The sequence below is a fragment of the Giraffa tippelskirchi genome, chromosome 13 (assembly GCF_054371585.1).
Source record: "Giraffa tippelskirchi isolate mGirTip1 chromosome 13, T2T-mGirTip1v1.2.pri, whole genome shotgun sequence".
NCBI classification, from domain to species: Eukaryota; Metazoa; Chordata; class Mammalia; order Artiodactyla; family Giraffidae; genus Giraffa; species Giraffa tippelskirchi.
In genome coordinates this window covers 22041917-22062259 of record NC_137287.1, presented here as the reverse complement: position 1 = coordinate 22062259, position 20343 = coordinate 22041917, and the positions used below count along the sequence as shown (strand labels likewise).

Here is a 20343-nt window from a genome sequence, read left to right as displayed (position 1 = left end):
ATGAAGCCCAACCCAGCAGGCTCCTCCCCAGAGGCCTGCAAAGCTGCAGGACAGGGCCAGCAGAGCTGCCCTGTCTGTCAGGCCTGGGGTGGGATCTCAGGCCTGGGGAATGTGTCTGGACCTGGGCTGGGGCCTGGTGTAGTTCTAGAACCTGGATCAAGGCCTGGTGCTGCTACAGAACATGGGCCAGGGTCTGGAGCAGTGTCGGTCCCTGGGCAGGGGCCTAGTGATGTTCTGGGACCCAGACAAGAGTCTGGAGCAGTATCGGGCTCTGAGCAGAGGCCTAGTGATGTTCTGGGACCCAGACAAGGGCTTGGAGCAGTGTCGGGCCCTGGGCAGGGGCCTAGTGATGTTCTGGGACCCAGACAAGAGTCTGGAGCAGTATCGGGCTCTGAGCAGAGGCCTAGTGATGTTCTGGGACCCAGACAAGGGCTTGGAGCAGTGTCGGGCCCTGGGCAGGGGCCTAGTGATGTTCTGGGACCCAGACAAGGGTCTGGAGCAGTGTCGGGCCCTGGGCAGGGGCCTAGTGCTGCTTCAGGAGCTGGGTCAGTACCTGATTCAGGAGCTTCACCTTCCCCTGGCCCAGAGGTAGGGCCTGGACCCAGGCGGGGATCAGGGACTGGGCAAAGACCCAGTGAGCCAATAACAATCCCAACACCGGCTCAACAGCAGAAGACTCAGGCCACCCCTGTGCAGGCCTCAAGGCAGAAGGTTGTGGTGACTGGAGGAGCAGGCTACCTGGGCTTTAGCCTGGGTTCCAGCCTGGCCAAGAGCGGCACTTCTGTCATCCTGCTCGACCTCCGCAGACCCCAGTGGGAACTGTGCCCAGGAACCAAGTTCATCCAGGTGCAGTGATGAGGTGTTGGGGGACGGGCAGGGGGCAGGCTGGTGGTGGAAGTCAGGGGATGGTGTCTGATGTGTAACCGGTGGCTGGCAGTGAAGAGCACAGGCTCCAGAGTCAGACTCCAGCTCCCAGCTGGGCCGCCACGGCCACAGGGCCCCACGCCTCTGAGCTTCACGTCTTCATCCACAGAAAGGGGACCCCAACAGTATCTGCTTCACTAGAGACTTGTGGGGAGTTGAGACAGTGCATGTGAAACTCTGAGCACATTCTCTGTGACTTAGCTCCATAGAGGGGGCTGATGATGATGAAGACGGATGCCCAGTGGAATCATCTAGTAAATCCTGCCCCACAGCTTGTCCGGGCTCTGCAGATGCTGGGCCTGGGTGGGGTCAGGGGGCTGGCTCTGGGACCTGCCACAGCTGTTATGTCTGATTACCTTGGGCCCTGACCTCCTACCTCCGTGTCTTTCTTCTCTGTTTCAGGCTGATGTCCGCAATGCAGAAGCCCTGCACCGGACCTTCGAAGGGGTGGACTGTGTTTTCCACGTGGCCTCCTACGGAATGTCTGGTGCTGAGCAGGTGAGACCCCCACACACACACAGGGCTTAGGTCCTGGCTCTGCCCACCCACCCCCCCACCCCCCAATGCCTGGGTGTTCATTATGCTCTTCACCTATTCCAGGGAGGATTTGGGCTACACCCAGCCTACATTTAGCCCATGAGACCAAAGGCCAGTTCTGCCATTTTCTAGCTGTGTGGCTAGGAAAGTTAAGTTAACCTCTCTGAGCCTCTGTTTCTTCATCTCTTAAGTGAGGACACAACTAGTGCTGATGTCACAACCTCCCCAGAGAGCAGTGTAACAGTATCTGTCAAAGTATACAATAGCCTTTGACTCAGAAACTACACTTATTTATATATTTGCAGCATTGTTTTTAATAACAAAACAGAAATTAACCAAAATGCCCATCTATTGGCATTAAATAAATTGTGATATAGGCTAACAATGAAATTCTATGCAGCCATTAAAAAGAAGGCGAAAGAATGAGGTAACGCAGTGTGTGCTGATAACAGAACAATTTCCAAGGTATGAAAATAGTATTTGCCACTTTTTTTTTTAAAGGCATATACTCACATTTGTATTAGAAATGGGAGGGAAATTTCCTCTTTGTTGCATACTAGTTTTACTGTTTGAGTAGTTTTAACCTTGTGATTGTATGACCTATTGAAAACAACTGCAACAAGAATAAATATAGCTTGAAAATCAAGTGGAACCCACTTCCCTGTGTGGTTGTAGGGATTAAATGAGATGTAAAGGCCTCGCCGTGTCCCTGACGCACGAGCGACTCTCACTGTGGCTCAGTTGTTTTTATTTTTCACACCCCCGCCCTCTCATTTGGGTAGAGGACAGTATTACTGTCTCTGTCTTATGGATAAGGAAGCTGAAACTTCTAGAGCCAGGAAGCAATCCAACACATTTGAGGCTCTTTTCTGTGTCAAGCCCTGCATCAGGTCCTCTCATGGGGCTTATTAAATCCTGCCAACCACCCAAGGGGCTCTTCCCTCAGTTTATAGGTGAGGGAGCTGACTGCCAGATGGGGGGAGGAAACTCCCCGATAGCCCAGGCAGATGGGAGCAGAGAGGGGCACTAGAGCCCAGGGCCCCCACACTACCAGGGGCCCCTCAGAACCCCTGCATCTGAGCTGCAGCCCCCCACCCTGCCCCACCCAAGCCCAGCCGCACAGCCTCAGCTACAGGGCTGAGACAGCACCTCGACTCTCGCACCTCTGTCTTGTCTTTTAGCTGCAAAAAGAGCAGATTGAGTCTATAAATGTTGGCGGCACCAAACTAGTGATTGATGGTAGGCGCTCAGAGCAGTGTGACCTGCTGTGTGTTTGCTGCTTGTTTTTTTACCTGGGCTGCCGCAAGCCCAGCTCTGGGGGACAGGGCAGGGGGACAAAGGTGGGAGCCTCCTCCCACCCCCTGCTCTCCCCCGTGGAGGGCCTGTGGGCAGCACATCCTTCCTGTCCTGCAGGCGTGCCCAGGCCCTGGCGTGGGGCTCAGTGTGTCTGGGGACACGGAAGTGGAGTTTGTGCAGAGGGTTTAGCGGTTGGGAGCAAGAAAAGTTGCTGAAGTTCCAAATGAGAAGACCCACCTCTGGGCTCTCTGGGCATGTCCTGCCCTGTCCTCCATCCTGTTTTTCTCTCTGATTCTAGAGTGTGTTTTCCTTATGTCCCCAACGAGTGAGACTTTCTTCTGACCTGTCCCTGGCAAGGTAGCCATACTGAGAAGGAAGAGTGAGCCAGCCTCGCCCCCAGGGACTCTCAGAGCAGGGGCTTGACCCCTCCCCAAGTTAAGGGAAGGAGGCCCTTCTCTCCTGAGGCAGGATGTGAGCTGGAGGGTGGGTGGAGGACTCATCCAAGGAGGTCCCCATGGGCACCTCTCAGCCAACTCCCTGCTCACATCGGCTCTGTGTGTGTGTGTGTGTGTGTGTGTGTGACCTGTCACTGCAGTTTGTGTCCGCCAGCGGGTTCCAAGGCTTGTCTACACCAGCACCGTCAATGTTGCATTCGGCGGGAAGCCTATAGAACAAGGCGATGAGGACTCTGTGCCATATTTCCCACTGGAGAAGGTACCTGGCTTCCGGGAGAGGTGGGCAGGGCAGACCTGGGACCCACAGTTCAAAGGGCAGGGATGGGCAGAGTCAGGGTCAACTTCACAACTCAGGGTGAGACCCAGGAGCAAAGAGTCCCCAAACGACATGGTACAGCCCTCTCCTACTTCAGTCATGCCAGCAAGGGCTTTGAAATCACACTGACCTGGCCTTGAACCAGCAAAGCGACTTTCTACTGTGGGACCCTGAGCAAATCACTTCACTTGGAGGCTCTCCTTCTTCATCTGGGCATGATAACACCACCCTGTGGGGATGCAGAGAGCTGGAAATGAGACGATTATGTGAAAATGCCACATGAGCACAAGGATTCCACGTAAACAGTCCATCTGACATGCATCCAGCATCCACATCCCAGTGTAGGTGATGACCCAGTGCAGGCGATGTGGCTGACGGGAAGCTCCATAGTTACTGCTCTGAACTCTCTCCTCTGTTCATGGCTCCCACCCAGAGGGAGAGGAGGGGATAGGGCTCAGGGCTCGGCCATTTCCCGGTGGGGGTCCCAGAAATGAACTCCCATTGGTCAGAAGCAAAAGTGCAGCCCTCGGGCCAGGAGGGCTGGGCAATGTGATCAGCAGTGTCCCTGACCCCATCTGGTGGCTCTTTTCTACTTGTCCTTGAACAGCACACAGACCACTACTCCCGAACCAAAGCCATAGCTGACCAGTTGATCCTCATGGCCAATGGGACGCCTCTCCCAGGTAAGTATTGGGGGCCTGCTCATAGCCAACATGCATGTCCACTGCTGCCTGCCTGAAGCACGTGAGCGATTCTCGCTTTTAGCTGGTATGTTTCTGAGGCCCAGCTTCCTTCTAAAGGACACTTCCCCAGGGCCTTGGACATTCATCATCCGACAAATTCTGAGCACCCACACCCAACAGGGATACAGCCTGGAAAACATCAGACCCAGTCTCTGCCCTCACATTGCTCATGGTCTGGTGGGGAGACACTTGGGTTAGCCCAGGTCTAGCCCTCTTTTCTGCCACATAGGAGGTCATCCAATTTGGGGGAATCCTCTTCCAGATAAAAAGAGTACAAATTTATGAGTATGCAGTGAGGCGTGGTGCGTTGGAAGGGCTGTGCAAGTGAGGGACCCTTCAGGAACTCCCAGAAAAATTGGCCTCGGCTGCTCAATTTTTGGATTGCCTCTGCTTATCATATTGTCATAAAGAAATAATAATAGAATAAGGACAGGTGGCAGCATGGCACAGTGGCTAAACACCCACATACCAGCATCAGACTGAACTGAGTTCAAATCCCAGCTCCACCACCATTCAGCAAAAGTCTCCTATCTCTTGACAGCATCTGTATAAGGTAAGAGACCCAGTTTCTTTCCAAACTCAGGAGTCAAATATGTTCAGGTAAAGGCCTTGCTATCCAAATTATATTTGCTTTCTGAAATTCAGAAATTAAAAAGAATCAGAAAAGCTGGTTTCTCTCACTGTCGAAACTCAGAAGCCAAGTGGATTTAGAGGGTGAAGGTTGCTTGGAATCATAATCCCCAAATTTGCAGGAGAGAAAACTGAGGCTAAGAGGTTAACTGCTCTTAGGTGGCAGAGGCGGGGTTTGAAAACCTGCCTCCCTCCAGGAGAGTCTAACACCGGAGCCTGAGTGGTCTCTGAGCATGAATGCTTTCCCCTAAAATCCTCCCCACCTCACCTCCTCACCCTGGGCCTGTCAGGCCTCAGTTGTTTATCCCAGGGGGAACATCCAGCTGGGTTTCCCAGGAGTTTGAGCCTGTTCAGTAGAACTCTCTTCTCTATCAGGGTCTCCCATGGCTGGACCAGCACTCCTACAAGTCAGACACCTAATCCTCTAGCTGAGAATTATTTATACAAGCATCCCCAGCTTTCCATGGTCAGGACAGTCATGGATACCCTGGGCCCCGCCCCTCTGTGACGTAGCCGCCCAGTCCCCTGCTGGCCAATGTCAGCTGCAGCCCGATCAACCTTCCCCCCCGCCCCCACCCCATGCCCAGGTGACCCAGAGTTTAAAATTAGCTCCAGGCTGTCTACAGAAAAGCTCACCTGATACCTGCCTCGCAGGAGGCCGGCCACAGTCTCCCTGGGTGATTTCCAGTCCCTGCTCCCCCAGCTGGTCCGTGAGAGACTCTGCCTCTAGCCTGGCATGGAGCACCCTGGGCCCTGTAGCAGAGTCTTGAGACATGCAGACCCCAGCTCCATGTGAAGGCGCTGTGTCTTCATGTCTCTGGGTGTGTTAGTGTCCTGGGGCCACCAGCACAAATCACCACAAACCTGGTGGCTCGAAACAGCAGAAATTTCTTCTCTCACGGTTCCCATAGTTCACAGTCAGATGTCTGAAATCCAAGTGTCATTTGGGCTGTGCTCCCTCCAGACGTGTGTGGGAGAATCCTTTCTTGACTCTTCCGGCTTCTGGTGGCTGCAGGAGCTTGGGGTCCTTCTTTGGTGTGTGGTGGCATCACTTGGCATCAGTCTCAGCCTCTGTCTTCATGTGGCCTCTCCTCTTCTCCCTCTGTCTCTTCTCTGTGAGTCTCTTATAAGGACACCTGACATTGGATTTAAGGCTCAACAGGATAATCCAGGATAGTTTCACGTTTAGATCCTTAATTACATCAGCAAAGACCCCCTTTCCAAGTAAGGTAGCATCCACGGGTTCCAGGACGCAGACATCACTTTTCAGGGCCCAGCATTCAACCCACTACACTGGGCTTCATTGTTAAGTGAGGGTGTTGGAGAAGGAACAGTCAGGGTGGCTATGGAGCAGTCAGGAGCAGGCTATGACCTGGTGACACCATCCCTGGCTAATTTATGAAGAAAAGGCAATTTATACTGGAAGGATATGTGATGGCTTCTGGAAAATATGATCCAGAAAAAAGACCACAGGGCTTAGAAATGACAGGGTCGGGGCAATTCCAGGGACTTGGGAGGCAGGAGCTGGTGATCAGTCTCTCAGGGTGAGCTTACTCTTAGGATTTCAGATCCCATGTCAGCGGGATGCAAAGAGTTACGTTCCTGGGTGAGAAGATGGCATTGACTCAGCCTGGGTCCTGGGCTGCCACCTCAGAGAAGAGAGGTGTATCTAGACTGCCAGTCCCCCCCAGACCTGGTGCAAAGGGGAAGCAGCTCCCAAAGAAAGGTGGGCTTCTGGTCCCAGAGGATGGCATACACTCAGCTCCCCAAACTGGGAGCAGGCTGCTTGGGGAACCTGAACCTTGGGGGAGTGGAACATCTACCAGGAGGCTCCATCTCAGTTAAGGAGATGGGGTTGGGAGTCAAATAATTTACAAATAGTAGTTGAAAAAAAATTTAAATCTTAAACACAAATGAATTAGAATAAATTGAAACTTTTGTAAACTTTCTTAAGGCTTCAGTATGTTTGGGGCAGCTGTTCAGGCTATACCCCTAGACCACCCCCCACAGGGTGACAGGCTCCCACTTCCACCAATGGGGACCCCTCAGCAGAGAATTTGGGAAGCCCTGGACCAAGCTCTATCTTAGTCTGGAGACTCTGCTGACACAGCAGAGAGGGGGAACAGACGTCCAGCTCTCATGCTGATGGCTCTAGTCTTTTCCTTTCTGGTTGTCGGAAAGGGTAACTCTTACCACTAGTTACAAAGCACCCATTTTCCAGGTGAAGAGAACAAGGCTGAGAGAGCTGAGGGTCTAGTTGTCAGTATTGTTTCACCAGAGATGTTAGTGGAAAGAGCTTGAACCTGGATCTCCATCTCAGCTCCACTAGGTTGAGCTGTGTGCCCTTAGGCAAATCACATCTCTTCTCCGAACCTTGATTCCTTTATCCAGAAAACAGGGATAATAACAGCTCCCACCTCATAGGGCTGCCTGGAGGGAAAAATTCCAGGCTTACCAGAGCATCAGAGGAGGACACCAGACACATAGTAAAACCTGAGAGCCCTATAGACCTTACCTAATGACGAGAAGAAAGAAAGAGCTACAGCTATTGGCGTGAGGGCATGTGGGTCTGTGCACATCTGTAAAATGGGCACAGTAGGACTCGCGTGGGAGTCAAAAGCGATCACATCTGTCAGAGCTGGTTAAACTCTCCTGGGCCATGCACACAGGTGTTGCCTCTGTTACTGGCCTGTGAGTTTTGTGAGTTCAGGGACCATTTCTTGGTCCTTCTTGGATTCTTCACAGCATCCATCCCAGGACCCAGTGCAGAGCAGGTGGGGAGGGGGATGATTCTGAATAGTGTTTGTTGAAGGACTAGCTGGTCTGCTGAGAGAATAATTAATTGAATGAGGAAACTCCAAGGACCTGCCTATCCCACTAACCTGTCCAGGTAAGGACCAGGAGATGTGGACAGCCTTTCTATCCCTCTTCCTGCTCATCCACCCCTTCCTAGGCCCCTGACTGCCCTCCCCTGTGTCATAGGAGGAGGCTCTCTGAGGACATGTGTGCTCCGACCCCCAGGGATTTACGGCCCTGAAGAGCAGAGGCACCTGCCCCGCGTGGCGGTACGTTGTTCCAACCTGAGGCCAGAGGCATGGGAGGAACCCGGCTGAAATTGTGTGAATGAGGACCTACGGTCACCATGTCAGTCTTGGGTCAGTGCCCCAAGCCGGGGACCCTCAGTTCTGGGAGAACTCCTACTCCCACCAGGCCCACCAGGAACAGAGCTCCTGGGGTGCTCCAGCCAGGCCTGGTACCCATAGAGAAGACATGGAGTTACAACCCCAGAGAGGCAGAGGAAACTGTTGCCCTGCTCCGATGTGGGCTCCCTGAGGGCCAGAGAGCTCATCTCATGCTGCCAGCACCAGGGTCTTCACATGAAAAACTTCTCTCTAAACAAGGCTGGGTGCCAGGGATATGGCTGCAAGGGGCTCTGGATCCTGTCCTCAGATTTCTCACAGCCTAGTCAGGGAGACAGGTGCCACAGTCACAGATGCGGGGTGGTAAGGGCTGAGGTGAAAGGAAGAAGGTGGGAGGACAACAGAGAGGGCCTGGCAGGGGAGGTCCAGGAGGGCTTCCTGGAGGAAGTGACACCTGTGCTGTTTGAATAGGGAGTGAGCTAACCAAGGAAAGTGGGCAGTGGAGAGAAGGTGATCCAAATAGAGGAGAGAGTTTGGGCACAAGGCTGGAAATGAAAACCAGTTCCAGGTTTGGGGATGTACTTCCCTGGTGGCTCAGACGGTAAAGAATCTGCCTGCAGTGCAGGAGACCCAGGTTTGATCCCTGGATTGGGAAGATCCCCTGGAGAAGGGAATGGCTACCCATTCCAGTATTCTTGCCTGGGAAATCCCATGGACAGAGGAGCCTGGCGGGCTACAGTCCACGGGATCACAAAGAGTTGGACACAACTGAGCGACTAACACTAACAGTGAACAAAATAGATGATTCTGCCACCCTTCCTATGGGCTTTATATTCTCATAGGAAGAGAGACAGAATAAACACCTTACATGAGAAGGAATATTTGAAGGTGCTGGGGACTGTGGAGAAAGAGGAAAAGTGCAGTGGGGTGGGGGAAAGCTAGGGTGCTGATGGTCAGGGAGCCTCTTCGAGCAGAGACATTGAGCATGTTGAGGGAGGTGACCTGGTGTATCACACAGGTCGGCGGAACCTTCCAGGCAGAGGGCATGGGAGGTCCAAAGCCCCGAGATGTGAACCTACTGGTATGTTCCAGGCAGGAGGCCGAGTGGCTGGAGCTGAGTGAGACCAAGGGATTCGGTGGGAGACAAGTCAAAGAGTTGCTGGATCCAGAGCAGAAGGGTCTCCTTAGCCATCTGACCTGCCAGAAAGGCGTCCCAAAGGTTCTGAGCAGAGAGAACGTGGTTTGACTTAGGATTCAAAAAGATCCCCAGCTGCGTGAGAACAGCCCACAGGGGCTGAGGGTGGAAGCGGGGGACCAGTTAGGAGGCTATTTCAGTGTCCAGGTGAGAGATGAGGGTGGCAGTCAAGGCAGTGAGGAGTGGCTAGACGCTGGACAGATAGTAACAGCTGAGATAGCTGGGTCTGCAGATGGGTTGGGTGCAGAGAGGGACGGAGGGGATAGCCAGAGGGGGCTGCAGAGCTTTGGCCTGAGCCCTGGGTGCTGTGGGCCGAGGGGAAGCAGGGGTGGCCAAGTGGGGTCGGGCACTCACAGGACAGGGCAAGTCTGCCTTGTCTATCTGGCAACCAAATGAGCAACCAGGTGGAGGCGTCTGTCAGGAAGGTTTAATGGGGCTGGGACAGAGAGGTCCGCCCTGAAGCTAGAAACTGGGGAGCCGTCTGCATAGAGATGGAATTAAAAGCCATTTCCAGGCTTCGTCTGTGTTTCTCACCCCGTCGCCCCTCCACCAGAGCCACATTAAGAAGAGGTTGTTCATGTTCCGATTTGGGGACCGAAGTATGCGGATGAACTGGGTCCACGTTCGCAATCTGGTGCAGGCACACGTGCTGGCCGCCGAAGCCCTCACCGCGGCCAAGGGCCACGTGGCCGTGAGTCTCCTGCAGTGCTCCCCCTCCTTACCCCCGAGGCTGCAGGTAGGCTCCCCCCATCCCTAGGGGATTCCTGGCTCACACACAACATATCTCCCCAACTCAAGTTGCCTCATGGGCTTGTCAGCCCAGGAAACCTGGGGGATGGATGATACTTTTTAGAGCGTTGTTAGATCCTTGAAATGACCCTGGGAGGTAGGTGTTGATGCCAGAGTGACAGTCACCAAATGCTAGGCATCTTACATATATTGTTATATTTTACCTTTAGAACAGCTCAAAAGGGAGATCCCATTATTATGCTCCCATTTCTCAGATGAAGAAAGTGAGGCACAGAGAGTTTAAGTGACTCTGTCAAGGTCATACAGCTAGTCAATTGGCAGCCCTGGAATCCAAAGGGACTTGTTCAGATCTTTCTCCAGGGCTGCTTGGGAGAGTGGGGAGTTGGGGCAGCTGCTAGGAGCCATCAGAGAGGATGGGGTTAGGTGATGGCCCTGTGCCTGACATCCCCCTCCCCGCATGTCCCCTCAGAGTGGGCAGGCGTACTACATCAATGATGGGGAGAGTGTCAACCTCTTCGAGTGGATGGCTCCGCTGGTAGGTACCCAGACAATGCTACCAACCCAAGTGAGAATTCCGGGATCCCCACATCTTCTTTCCCCGTCACTTTTCCTCCTTCCAAAAGCTCAGAAGGTTTCACATTAAAGACCAGTTTGGCAACAGTGTCCACTTGGGTGACACTGGAACTGGGTCATGACCACCCCTTTAGGAGGCCAGGAGCTCCCCGAGTTTGCCACAGTCCCTCTCAGCCTGCTTCCTGATTTATGTTGATGTCTTGTGAAGCTTGGCTTGTGGCCCCTCCACCTCCGTACTATATAGGGAGGCCCTGAAAGAGGTAAGTAGAAGGTGGACAAAGCACAAAGGGAGGTGCTGGCCTTCACAAAGGGAGGCACGGCCCCCGCCCTGAGAATCCCGGCCTCTTCTCCCAGCAGCCTACAGATGCCTTGAAGGGGTCGACCAGAAACCCCACACTGGAGGCTATATCTGGGGCATTCAGGCCCTTTGCATGAATGTCAACTTTAAACATCTTTATTAAAATATAATTTATAGACCATACAGTTCACCTATTGAAAGCATACAAGCCAATGGTTTTTAGTATTTTAAGAGTATTATGACCATCACCAAAACACATTTTAGAACATTTCGTCACCTTCCCAAAAAGAACCCTTCCAAAAACCATACTCTTTGGCTGTCATTTCTGTTTGCGTCTCATCCCACCCCACCCGTAGCCACAGGCAACCACTAACCTCCTTCCTGCTTCTATAGACTTGCTTCTTCTGGACATTTCCTATGAACAGAATCATACAACATTTGGGCTCTGTGTTAAGTTTCTTTCATTTAGCATAATGTTTTCAAGGTTCATCCGTGTTGTGGATGTGTCATATCAGTGCTTCATTCTTTTTTATTACCAAAAAAAACCATTCCATTCAGGGGATATGCCAAATTTTGTTAATCCATTCATCAGTGGATAGAAATTTGGGTTTTCCATTTGGGGGCTGTTATCAGTAACGCTATTATGAACATTTGTTGTATAAATAGTTGTGTGGACATATGTTCTCATTTCTCTTGGGTCTATACCTGGGAGTGGAATTCCTGGGTCATACATTCCCAGGTGGTGCTAGTGGTAAAGAATCTTCCTGCCAGTGCAAGAGATGTGGATTCGATCCCTGGGTCGGGAAGATCCCCTGAAGGAGGGCATGGCAACCCATCCAGTATTCTTGCCTGGAGAATCCCCATGGACAGAGGATCCTGGCAGGCTACCGTAAATTCTGCCTTATAAGTGCCTTAAAGTGTGTTCGGGTGAAGCAGACATAAAAAATAACTAAATGATGGGAATGAGCCCAAGCTTAAAACCCACTTAGTTTTCCAGGTCATAGTGTGGATTTCATTTAAAGACTGGTGTAAACTTAGAGCTGGCTGTGGGGTCTGCCCACTCTGGTGGGCAGCTGAGGAGGGGCCAGGAGGTGCTCTGATGACTCTGGGGTAAAGGCAGTATGTGGCCTCTGCACACTAGCCCTTCAGGTATCCGTTTTCTCACCTCAAGCCATGTTTCCTTGCAGTTTGAGAAACTGGGGTACAGCCAGCCCTGGATCCAGGTTCCTACTTCCTGGGTTTACCTGTCAGGTAAGGAAGAGTGTGTGTGTGTGTGTGTGTGTGTGTGTGTGAAAACCCTCCGTGTGCCAGATGTACATGCATTGTTGTTGTTGTTGTTCAGTCACTCGGTCGTGTCCGACTCTTTGCAGCACCATGGACTGCAGCACGCCAGGCTTCCCTGTCCCTCACCATCTCCCGGAGCTTGCTCAAACTCATGTCCATCAAGTCGGTGATGCCATCCAACCATCTTATCCTCTATCGTCCCCTTCTCTCCCTGCCTTCAATCTTTCCCAGCATCAGGGTCTTTTCTAATGAGTTGGCTCTTCACATCAGGTGGCCGAAGTATTGGAGCTTCAAGTTCAGCATCAGTCCTTCCAATGAATATTCAGGATTGATTTCCTTTAGGATTGACTGGTTTGATCTCCTTGCAGTCAAAGGGACTCTCAAGAGTCTTCTCCAGCACCACAGTTCAGAAAGTATCAATGCATTACCAAATTTTAAACCCAGAGCCAGGACTTAGCTGAGATGGGTGGGGCCATGAGGGCACAAAATTTAAGGAAACCCTCGGTCTCAGGAGTCAAATGCTCCAAGCCTGATCTGAACTTGCCCAAGCCTGAGAGCAAGTGCCTCCTTAAATTTGCCCTCGAGGCACCATAATCCCCTCACCCTAGTCCTGGCCCTGTTTAAACTCTATCCCACTTTCGAGGTGGGTGTGATTAGGCCCATTGTAAAGATGAGGCAACTGAGGCTCTGAGAGGTTAGCAGCCTGCCCACAGAGCCATGCTGAGAAAGCAGGAGAGGCAGAATTCACACTGGGCTCGGCTGACTCCATAGCCCACTCCCAGCCCCACTGCTATGCCAGAATCTGCTAAGCCAGGCAGAGGAGAGGGAGCCCTGGGGCTGCCCCATCCGCCAAGGTCAGCCTGGAGTTAAGGCTGCTTTGGGACATGTGGAGGTTCAGTTTTGACCCTGGGCCTTTCCTGGTGGCTCAACAGTAAAGAATCTGCCTGCAGTGTAGGAGACCCAGGCTTGATCCCTGGGTCGGGAAGATCCCTTGGAGAAGGGAATGGCAACCCATTCCAGTATTCTTGCCTGGAGAATCCCATGGACAGAGGATCCTGGCAGGCCACAGTCAATAGGGTTGCAAAGAGTCAGACACGACTGAGCGACTAACACTTTCACTTTCTCCTCCTCACCCTGAAGGTCAGTCTCTACTCTCACACCCCAGTGTCTCTCTGTTGGCCTCCTTCCAGTTGGAATGCTGAGCGTGTGTCAGGCATGGAGTGATCAGCCCCAGGGGATAAGTGGCCCTCCAGTCACAGATAACTGAGTTCCTGGAAAACCTCAGCTGGGTCAGTTGCTCTTCAAGAGCACTGGGATGCTTGCCATTGAAAGTTGGGGTTTGCAGACTTCTGTCCCCCACAGCACCTGCACAGAATGGCTTCCCCTGCACAGCATCGCCACCAAGAGTGACACTTCTGACCCCCACTGAGAAAAGTTCAACTGCAGGTTCTGGCAGTTTTAGTGAATTATCTATAATTCCCAGTTCCCAGTGAGCTAACTGTAACTCAGTGCTTCTTACCCTTGGCTGCACAGTAGAATCACCTGGGAGCTTTTAAAATCTAGAAATGCCTCAGCCACATCCCAGACCTATTATCTCAGCATCTGCAGGTACAAGGGGGTGGGGTAAGCTGGAACATTTAAAAAAGTGATTCAGTATAAAGCGCATGTTGCGTTCAATCACTGCCCCAACTTCTTTCTCTCTGACTCAAGAAAGCATACTGGAATAGAAGTGAGTGAGAGAGACATGACTGTAGATATCACTTTGAATCCGCTCAGATTTATTTTAAGATGTCAGGCTTTTAATATTAATAACAACTTAACTTGTGACATATTTCATCACCAAGCAAGGTGCCCCAGGCTGTGCTGAGAAACTGATTTAAAGGAATCCCAAGGACAGGAAAATGTTGGCAAAGTGAAGATTACCCCTAGCAGAGCAAATAATGCCCCCCAACTGACTTGCCCCTGAGAGCCTCCCTGGAGTTTGTGAAGAGCAGGCACCTGTTCACTGTCCCCTCTCTCCCCACACAGCCACGGTGATGGAGTATTTGCATCTGGCCCTGAGGCCCATCTGCAGCCTCCCGCCGCTGCTCACCCGGAGTGAGGTAAGTGGGCTGCTGTGAGGGGAGCCCCTGTGCCCTGGGGCCCCTCACTTGCCTTCCTGCCCCTTCTCCTCTCCCACTCTGACACTATAACTGGATGCTTGTCTGAGGTCTCAGAACCTCCCATGTGCGCCCAAATCTAGGGCCAGCTCCTTTATGATATCCCAGCCTCTGGGCTTTGGCTTAGGCTGTGCTCTCTTGGTCTGAAGGGTGAGAGTTCCAAGCCCATCCTTCATCACTGTCACTTCATTCATAAGCAACTTGCCTTCCCAGCCAGACTGGAGGCTCCCGAAGGTAGGTTCCATGACATTCACCTTCTGGAATGTCCCTACTCCCCAACATCTGTCAATGTGCACGCATGCGCACACACAGCCTGTTGATTCAAGCCTCACAGTTTGAGGCTCACAATCCCTGCTCACCGAATAAGTATATATTAAGTAAGGACCTACTGTGTTAAGAACACTGTTCTCAAATAATGATGATGCATTTTCTATTTGCATATAGAGTTTAAAAGAGATGTTTTTTAAAAAAAGAAATTTTGTTTTTATTTAAACGTTACTTTTTCATTTCTTTCTTTCTTTTTTCTTGGTTGCGCTAGGTCTCCGTTGTGGTATGCAGGCTTTCTCTAGTTGTGATGAGTGGGGGCTGCTCTTCCCGAGGATCATCGGCTCTAGGTGCAGGGGCTTCAGTAGTTACAACACACAGGCTCAGTATTTGTGGCTCATGGATCCTAGGGCACATGAGCTCCAGTAGTTGTGGCACATGGGCTTTAGTTGCTCTGAGGCATGTGGAACATTCCCAGACCAGGGCTTGAACCCATGTCCCCTGCATGAGCAGGCAGATTCTTATCCACTGTACCACCAGGGAAGTCCTAAAAGAGAGGATATTTTAACGCAAATTGTAAATAGCAAAGCAACACTGGTGTTTGGTGTTACTTGCAAAGTCCTTCCTCTCTTATTTGATTGTCCCTGATGCACTGCTAAGTTAGGAAGGCCAGAAAGATTAGCATCTTATTCAATGGTGAAAAACGGTGAGCATGAGAGTGAACCCATCAGTGATTGGTTCAAGGCTTCCCAGGTGGCTCAGTGGTAAAGAATCCACCTGCCAATGCAGGAGACGCAGGAGTCATGGGTTCAATCCCTGGGTCGAGGAGATCCCCTGGAGGAGGAAATGGCAAACCACACTGTATTCTTTCCTGGAGAATCCCATGGCCAGAGGAACCTGGCAGGCTACCGTCCATGGGGTCGCAAAGAGCTGGACACGACTGAGTACGCATACCTGCACCAAGGTCCCACCATTCTAGAACTGGCTTCACACTCAAAGCTCAGTGCTCACCACCTCAGAGAATCAACAATGGGCCATGGAAAGAAGCAGTTCCCTATGGTTACTCCTTTAACCATCCGGACTAGCAGAGAAAAGAGAAAAATAAAAATAGGGACCATCTATTGAGTGGTGAAGAAATGCCAGGCACTGTGTTTATCTCATTTAATCTTGACAACCACTATACACCATGGATTCTGTTATCACTTCCATGTACAGAGGAGGAACGGAAACACACGGCTGGGGGAGGGGGAGAGGGTAAAATAAACTGCCCATCAACATTTGCTTATGGAGCAGCGCTGAGATTTGAACCCAGACCAGATTTAAAGATTCCAAGCTTAACCACCAGCTTGTGAAATGTCAGAAATCATATTCACATAAAATAACTGCCAAGGTTCTGCTGAATTGTGGTCGGGCTGGGAGCTGGTTCCTCTCTCTCTCACCTCACTTGAGGTTTCCTTGTTCAATTTTGGGGCAAAGGATCCCTAGTTGTGAAGTTTTTGGGCACCGTGGCTCTGGCGCCCTCTGCTGGCCAGTCTCTGACATACTAACCAGCCCTCTAGTTTGACTTCATAGCCTTTTTTCATTCATTTCACTTGTATTGAGCACCTACTGTACGTCAGGCATTGTTCTGAGGAATAGAGGTAGGACAGTCCTTACTTCCTATTTGCATATACAGTTTAAAAGAGAGGATTTTTTTAATTGAAGACTAGCTGATTTACAATGTCTTAATTACTGCTATACAGCAAAGTGATTCAGTTATATATGTATACATTCTTTTTAAAATATTTTTCTCCATTATGGTTTGGGGCATCCCTTGTGGCTCAGCTGGTAGAGTATCTGCCTGCAGTGCAGGAGACGTGGGTTTGATCCCTGGGTTGGGAAGATCCCCTGGAGAAGGGAAAGGCTCAGTTCAGTTCAGTTCAGTCGCTCAGTCGTGTCCAACTCTGCGACCCCATGAACCGCAGCATGCCAGGCCTCCCTGTCCATCACCAACTCCCAGAGTCCACCCAAACCCATGTCCATCGAGTCGGTGATGCCATCCAACCATCTCATCCTCTGTCGTCCCCTTCTCCTCCTGCCCCCAATCTTTCCTAGCATCAGGGTCTTTTCCAATGAGTCAGCTCTTCGCATCAGGTGGCCAAAGTATTGGAGTTTCAGCTTCAACATCAGTCCTTCCAATGAACACCCAGGACTGATCTCCTTTAGGATGGACTGGTTGGATCTCCTTGCAGTCCAAGGGACTCTCAAGAGTCTTCTCCAACACCACAGTTTAAAAGCATCAGTTCTTCGGCGCTCGGCTTTCTTTATGGTCCAACTCTCACATCCATACATGACCACTGGAAAAACCATAGCCTTGACTAGACGGACCTTTGTTGACAAAGTACTGTCTCTGCTTTTTAATATGCTATCTAGGTTGGTCATAACTTTCCTTCCAAGGAGTAAGCGTCTTTTAATTATGGCTGCAATCCCACTCCAGTATTCTTGCCTGGAGAATTCCATGGACTGTATAGTCCATGGAGTCGCAAAAAGTAGGACACAATTGAGCAACTTTCACTTTCTTTCCATTATGGTTTATCATAGGATATATAATTTGGGGGGAGTTGCCTTGGGTCTTTGTTGCTGCACACGGGCTTTCTCTAGTTGCGATGAGCGGGGACTACTCTTCTTTCTGATGCCCAGGCTTCTCACTGTAGTGGCTTCTCTTGCTGTGGAGCACAGGTCCTAGGCATATAGGTTTCAGTAGTTGCAGCAGAGGGGCTCAGTAGTTACAGCTCGCTGGCCCTAAAGTGCAGGCTCAGTAGCTGTAGCCCATGGGCTACAGCACGTGGAATCTTCCTGGACCAGGGATCAAACTCATGTCCCCTACATTCGCAGGGGGATTCTTATCCATTGTACCACCAGGGATGTCCATATCATAGAATATTGAATATAGTTCTCTGTGCTATATAGGACCTTGTTGTTTATTAAAAGAAGATATTTTTAATGCAGATTGTAAACAGTAATAATCTGTTTATCCCTGGTGGTTCAGCCAGTCAAGAGTCTGCCCACAATGTGGGAGTCCTGGGTTCGATCCCTGGGTTGGGAAGATCCCCTGGAGAAGGAAATGGCAACCTGCTCCAGTATTCTTGCCTGGAGAATTCCATGGACAGAGGAGCCTGGTGGGGTACAGTCCATGGAGTCGCAAAGAGTCAGACACGACTAAGTGACTTTCACTTTCATAAACAGTAAAGCAACAGGTGGTGTTTGGATTATTTGCAAAATCCTTCCAGTCCACGCTCTGATTTGACTGTCCCTGATGCTCTGGTAAGTTAGGAAGGGCAAAAAGATTATAATCTCATTTAATGGCGAGCTCACAGTCCATCCAAAGAGGAAGACAGCCCAACAACCAGGCAACTCAACATACTGTGATAAGGATTATATTGGGAGAAATGATGAGAAACTTCAGAGTACACAGAAGAGGCACATAAACCAATTCTGAGGAAGTTAGGGAGGGTTTCCCAAAGGAGGTGACATCCAAGCCTGAGATCTGGGACCCCTGTTTATCTAGTTCACAGCTGTATCCCCAAAGCCCTGAACTTGCTAGCTGAGGCAAAAAGAGACAAGAACTGGCCTCTCTCCCTACATTAGCATCCAAGACCTGGGGCTCGACCCCAAGGGCTATTACAGGGCCATAGCAGAATTAAGCAGCTAGTGGACTTCTTCCCAGTGTCCAGGTGAGGAACTAAAGCAGAAGAAATGAATCAGGTGGGAGGGTATCCTCCCAGTCCTAACATAGCAGGGAAAGGCATGGACTAGAATTTGGCTCCCTTGTGTGACCCTGGGCAAGTCACTTAACCTCTCTGATCAATTTTCAAGAGGAGACGGTGGTATTACCATTTCAGAAGATTAAATGAGACAAGGCCCAGAAAGAATTTAGCCCGAAAGGCACAGGGTGCTAGTTTAGTAGTTGTTAGCTGTCAGTACTACCCTTTGAAGCCTGTGGGCCCCAGGACTTCTGCCAGCAGGGAAGGTTACTCAGACCCTGGAGAGTCATCACTTCTGTATAACTGAATTCCTCTCTTAGGGAAGCTCAGTTAATCAGCAAGGGAGTGAAGGCTGTGCCCTGGGACCTGCCTGTCCAGACTCGATCTGGGGCTGTGGGCTGAAAAGCCAAGGGTGTCCCCTGGAGACACCGTTTCCGGAGAGCTGCACCCAGGCTACAGGCAGAATGTATCAAGGTCCTCCTGAGCCCCAGCATCTTCTAGGCCAGGGAAGGGAGTGCAGAGGTGAGGCCTTTACTTTTGGGGGACTGAGAAATTCAGTAGGGTGAGGAGAGGCAGAAAAGACATCCTAGAGGCGGCGCCCTCAAGGAAAATGGGGGCGGAAGAGAGAAAGGAAGTCCTCCCCATGAGGACATCAAAGGTGCAAGATCCAACACTTTGGGAGGTCCTTTTAAATCGCTGTGCGACGCAAGGAAATTCCCTACGCTATCCCGTCCTGGTGAAACAAGGTTGCTTCCCACGCCCACTAGTCCCGCCCCGCGGCTGTCCCGCCTCTCCCCGCAGGTGCGCAGCGTGGCCGTGACGCACACCTTCCAGATCGCCAAGGCCCGCGCCCAGCTTGGCTACGTGCCGGACAAGTTCAGCTTCGCGGACGCAGTGGAGCGATATGTGCAGTCAACGGCCGGGCGGACCCGCGGCTCCACCGCGCGGACCCTCCTGCGGCTGCTGCTCGGACTGTTGCTGTTCCTTGGCCTGCTCGTCCTGGCCCTGCGCTTCCTAGCCCTGCAGCCGTCCGTCTTCTGACCGTCGTCGCCGGCCCATCCCTGCCCCTGCCTCGCCTTCAGGACTCGGACCAGACCCTGCTCCGCCCTCCGGACTTGGGCGCACCCTGGAGTCCTGGACTTGTCCCTGCCACGCCCTCTGGGCCTGGGTCTGCCCGGGGCTCAAATGGCAACCCACTCCAGCATTTTTGCCTGGAGAATTCCATGGACAGAGGAGCCCGATGGGCTACAATCCATGGAGTCGCAAGAGTCGGACACGACTTAGCTACTAAATCATCATCATCTGGGCCCCACCGTTCTGACCCCGGCCCGGCCCGGCCCGGCCCCGGCCCGGCCCGGCCCCGGCCCCGGCCCGGCCCCGGCCCGGCCCGGCCCCGGCCCGGCCCGGCCCCGGCCCGGCCCGGCCCCGGCCCGGCCCGGCCCCGCCCCGGCCCGGCCCGGCCCCGCCCCTGGATTTTGACACGCTCCTGCCCCGCCCCCTGGGTTTCGACACGCCCCCCCCGCCTCTTGAGTCATGACCACGCCCCTGCTCCTCCCTTTGGGTCTTGAGCTCCCTCTGGCCTGGAGAGGATGGCCCCGGAAGGTCCTAGCCTCACAGCCTGCTCCGCCTTCCAGGCCTTCTCCTCGTCCCTGCCCAGGTCTGACCCGCCCCAGGGTTCTCTCCTGCTCTAGTTCCGCCCTCTTCCTGGCTCTACCTGTAAGCTTGAGCCCGCCCCCTAGTTTCTCCCTCGGAAATTAGCCTTGCTCAGCCCTTTGGGTAGGGGCTTCCCAGGTGGCGCTAGTGGTAAAGAACCCGCCTGCCAGTGCAGGAGACATCAGAGACTGGGTTTGATTCCCGGGTCGAGAAGATCCCCCGGAGAAGGAAATGGTAACCCACTCCGGCGTTCTTGCCTGAAGAATCCCATGGACAGAGGAGCCTGGCGGGCTACAGTCTATAGCGTCGCAAAGAGTCCGACACGACTGAGCAAGCAAGCATGCTCTATCCCTTTGGGCCAGGTCCTGGGCCGGGTCCCTCCC

The 20343-nt window shown here is 52.2% G+C and overlaps 1 protein-coding gene across 1 annotated transcript; it reads left to right on the top strand.

The window, feature by feature from the left end:
• SDR42E2 (short chain dehydrogenase/reductase family 42E, member 2) lies at nt 1-19348 on the top strand. The gene is made up of 12 exons (XM_081552264.1): nt 1-72; nt 670-846; nt 1327-1422; nt 2643-2700; nt 3353-3471; nt 4136-4211; nt 7884-7966; nt 9790-9927; nt 10456-10521; nt 12045-12108; nt 14170-14243; nt 19109-19348. Exons 1-12 carry the CDS (start codon nt 1-3, stop codon nt 19346-19348), a joined length of 1263 nt encoding a protein of 420 aa, XP_081408390.1.
• The last annotated feature ends 995 nt before the right edge of the window (nt 19349-20343 follow it).

What these genes read in the sequence shown, in the direction of transcription:
- SDR42E2 (XM_081552264.1), top strand. Translation starts at nt 1, where the DNA reads ATGAAGCCCAACCCAGCAGGCTCCTCCCCAGAGGCCTGCAAAGCTGCA. An exon ending in AGGGCCAGCAGAGCTGCCCT is followed by an intron (nt 73 to 669) that starts GTCTGTCAGGCC and finishes CCGGCTCAACAG; the next exon opens with CAGAAGACTCAGGCCACCCC. An exon ending in CAATGGGACGCCTCTCCCAG is followed by an intron (nt 4,212 to 7,883) that starts GTAAGTATTGGG and finishes CCTGTGTCATAG; the next exon opens with GAGGAGGCTCTCTGAGGACA.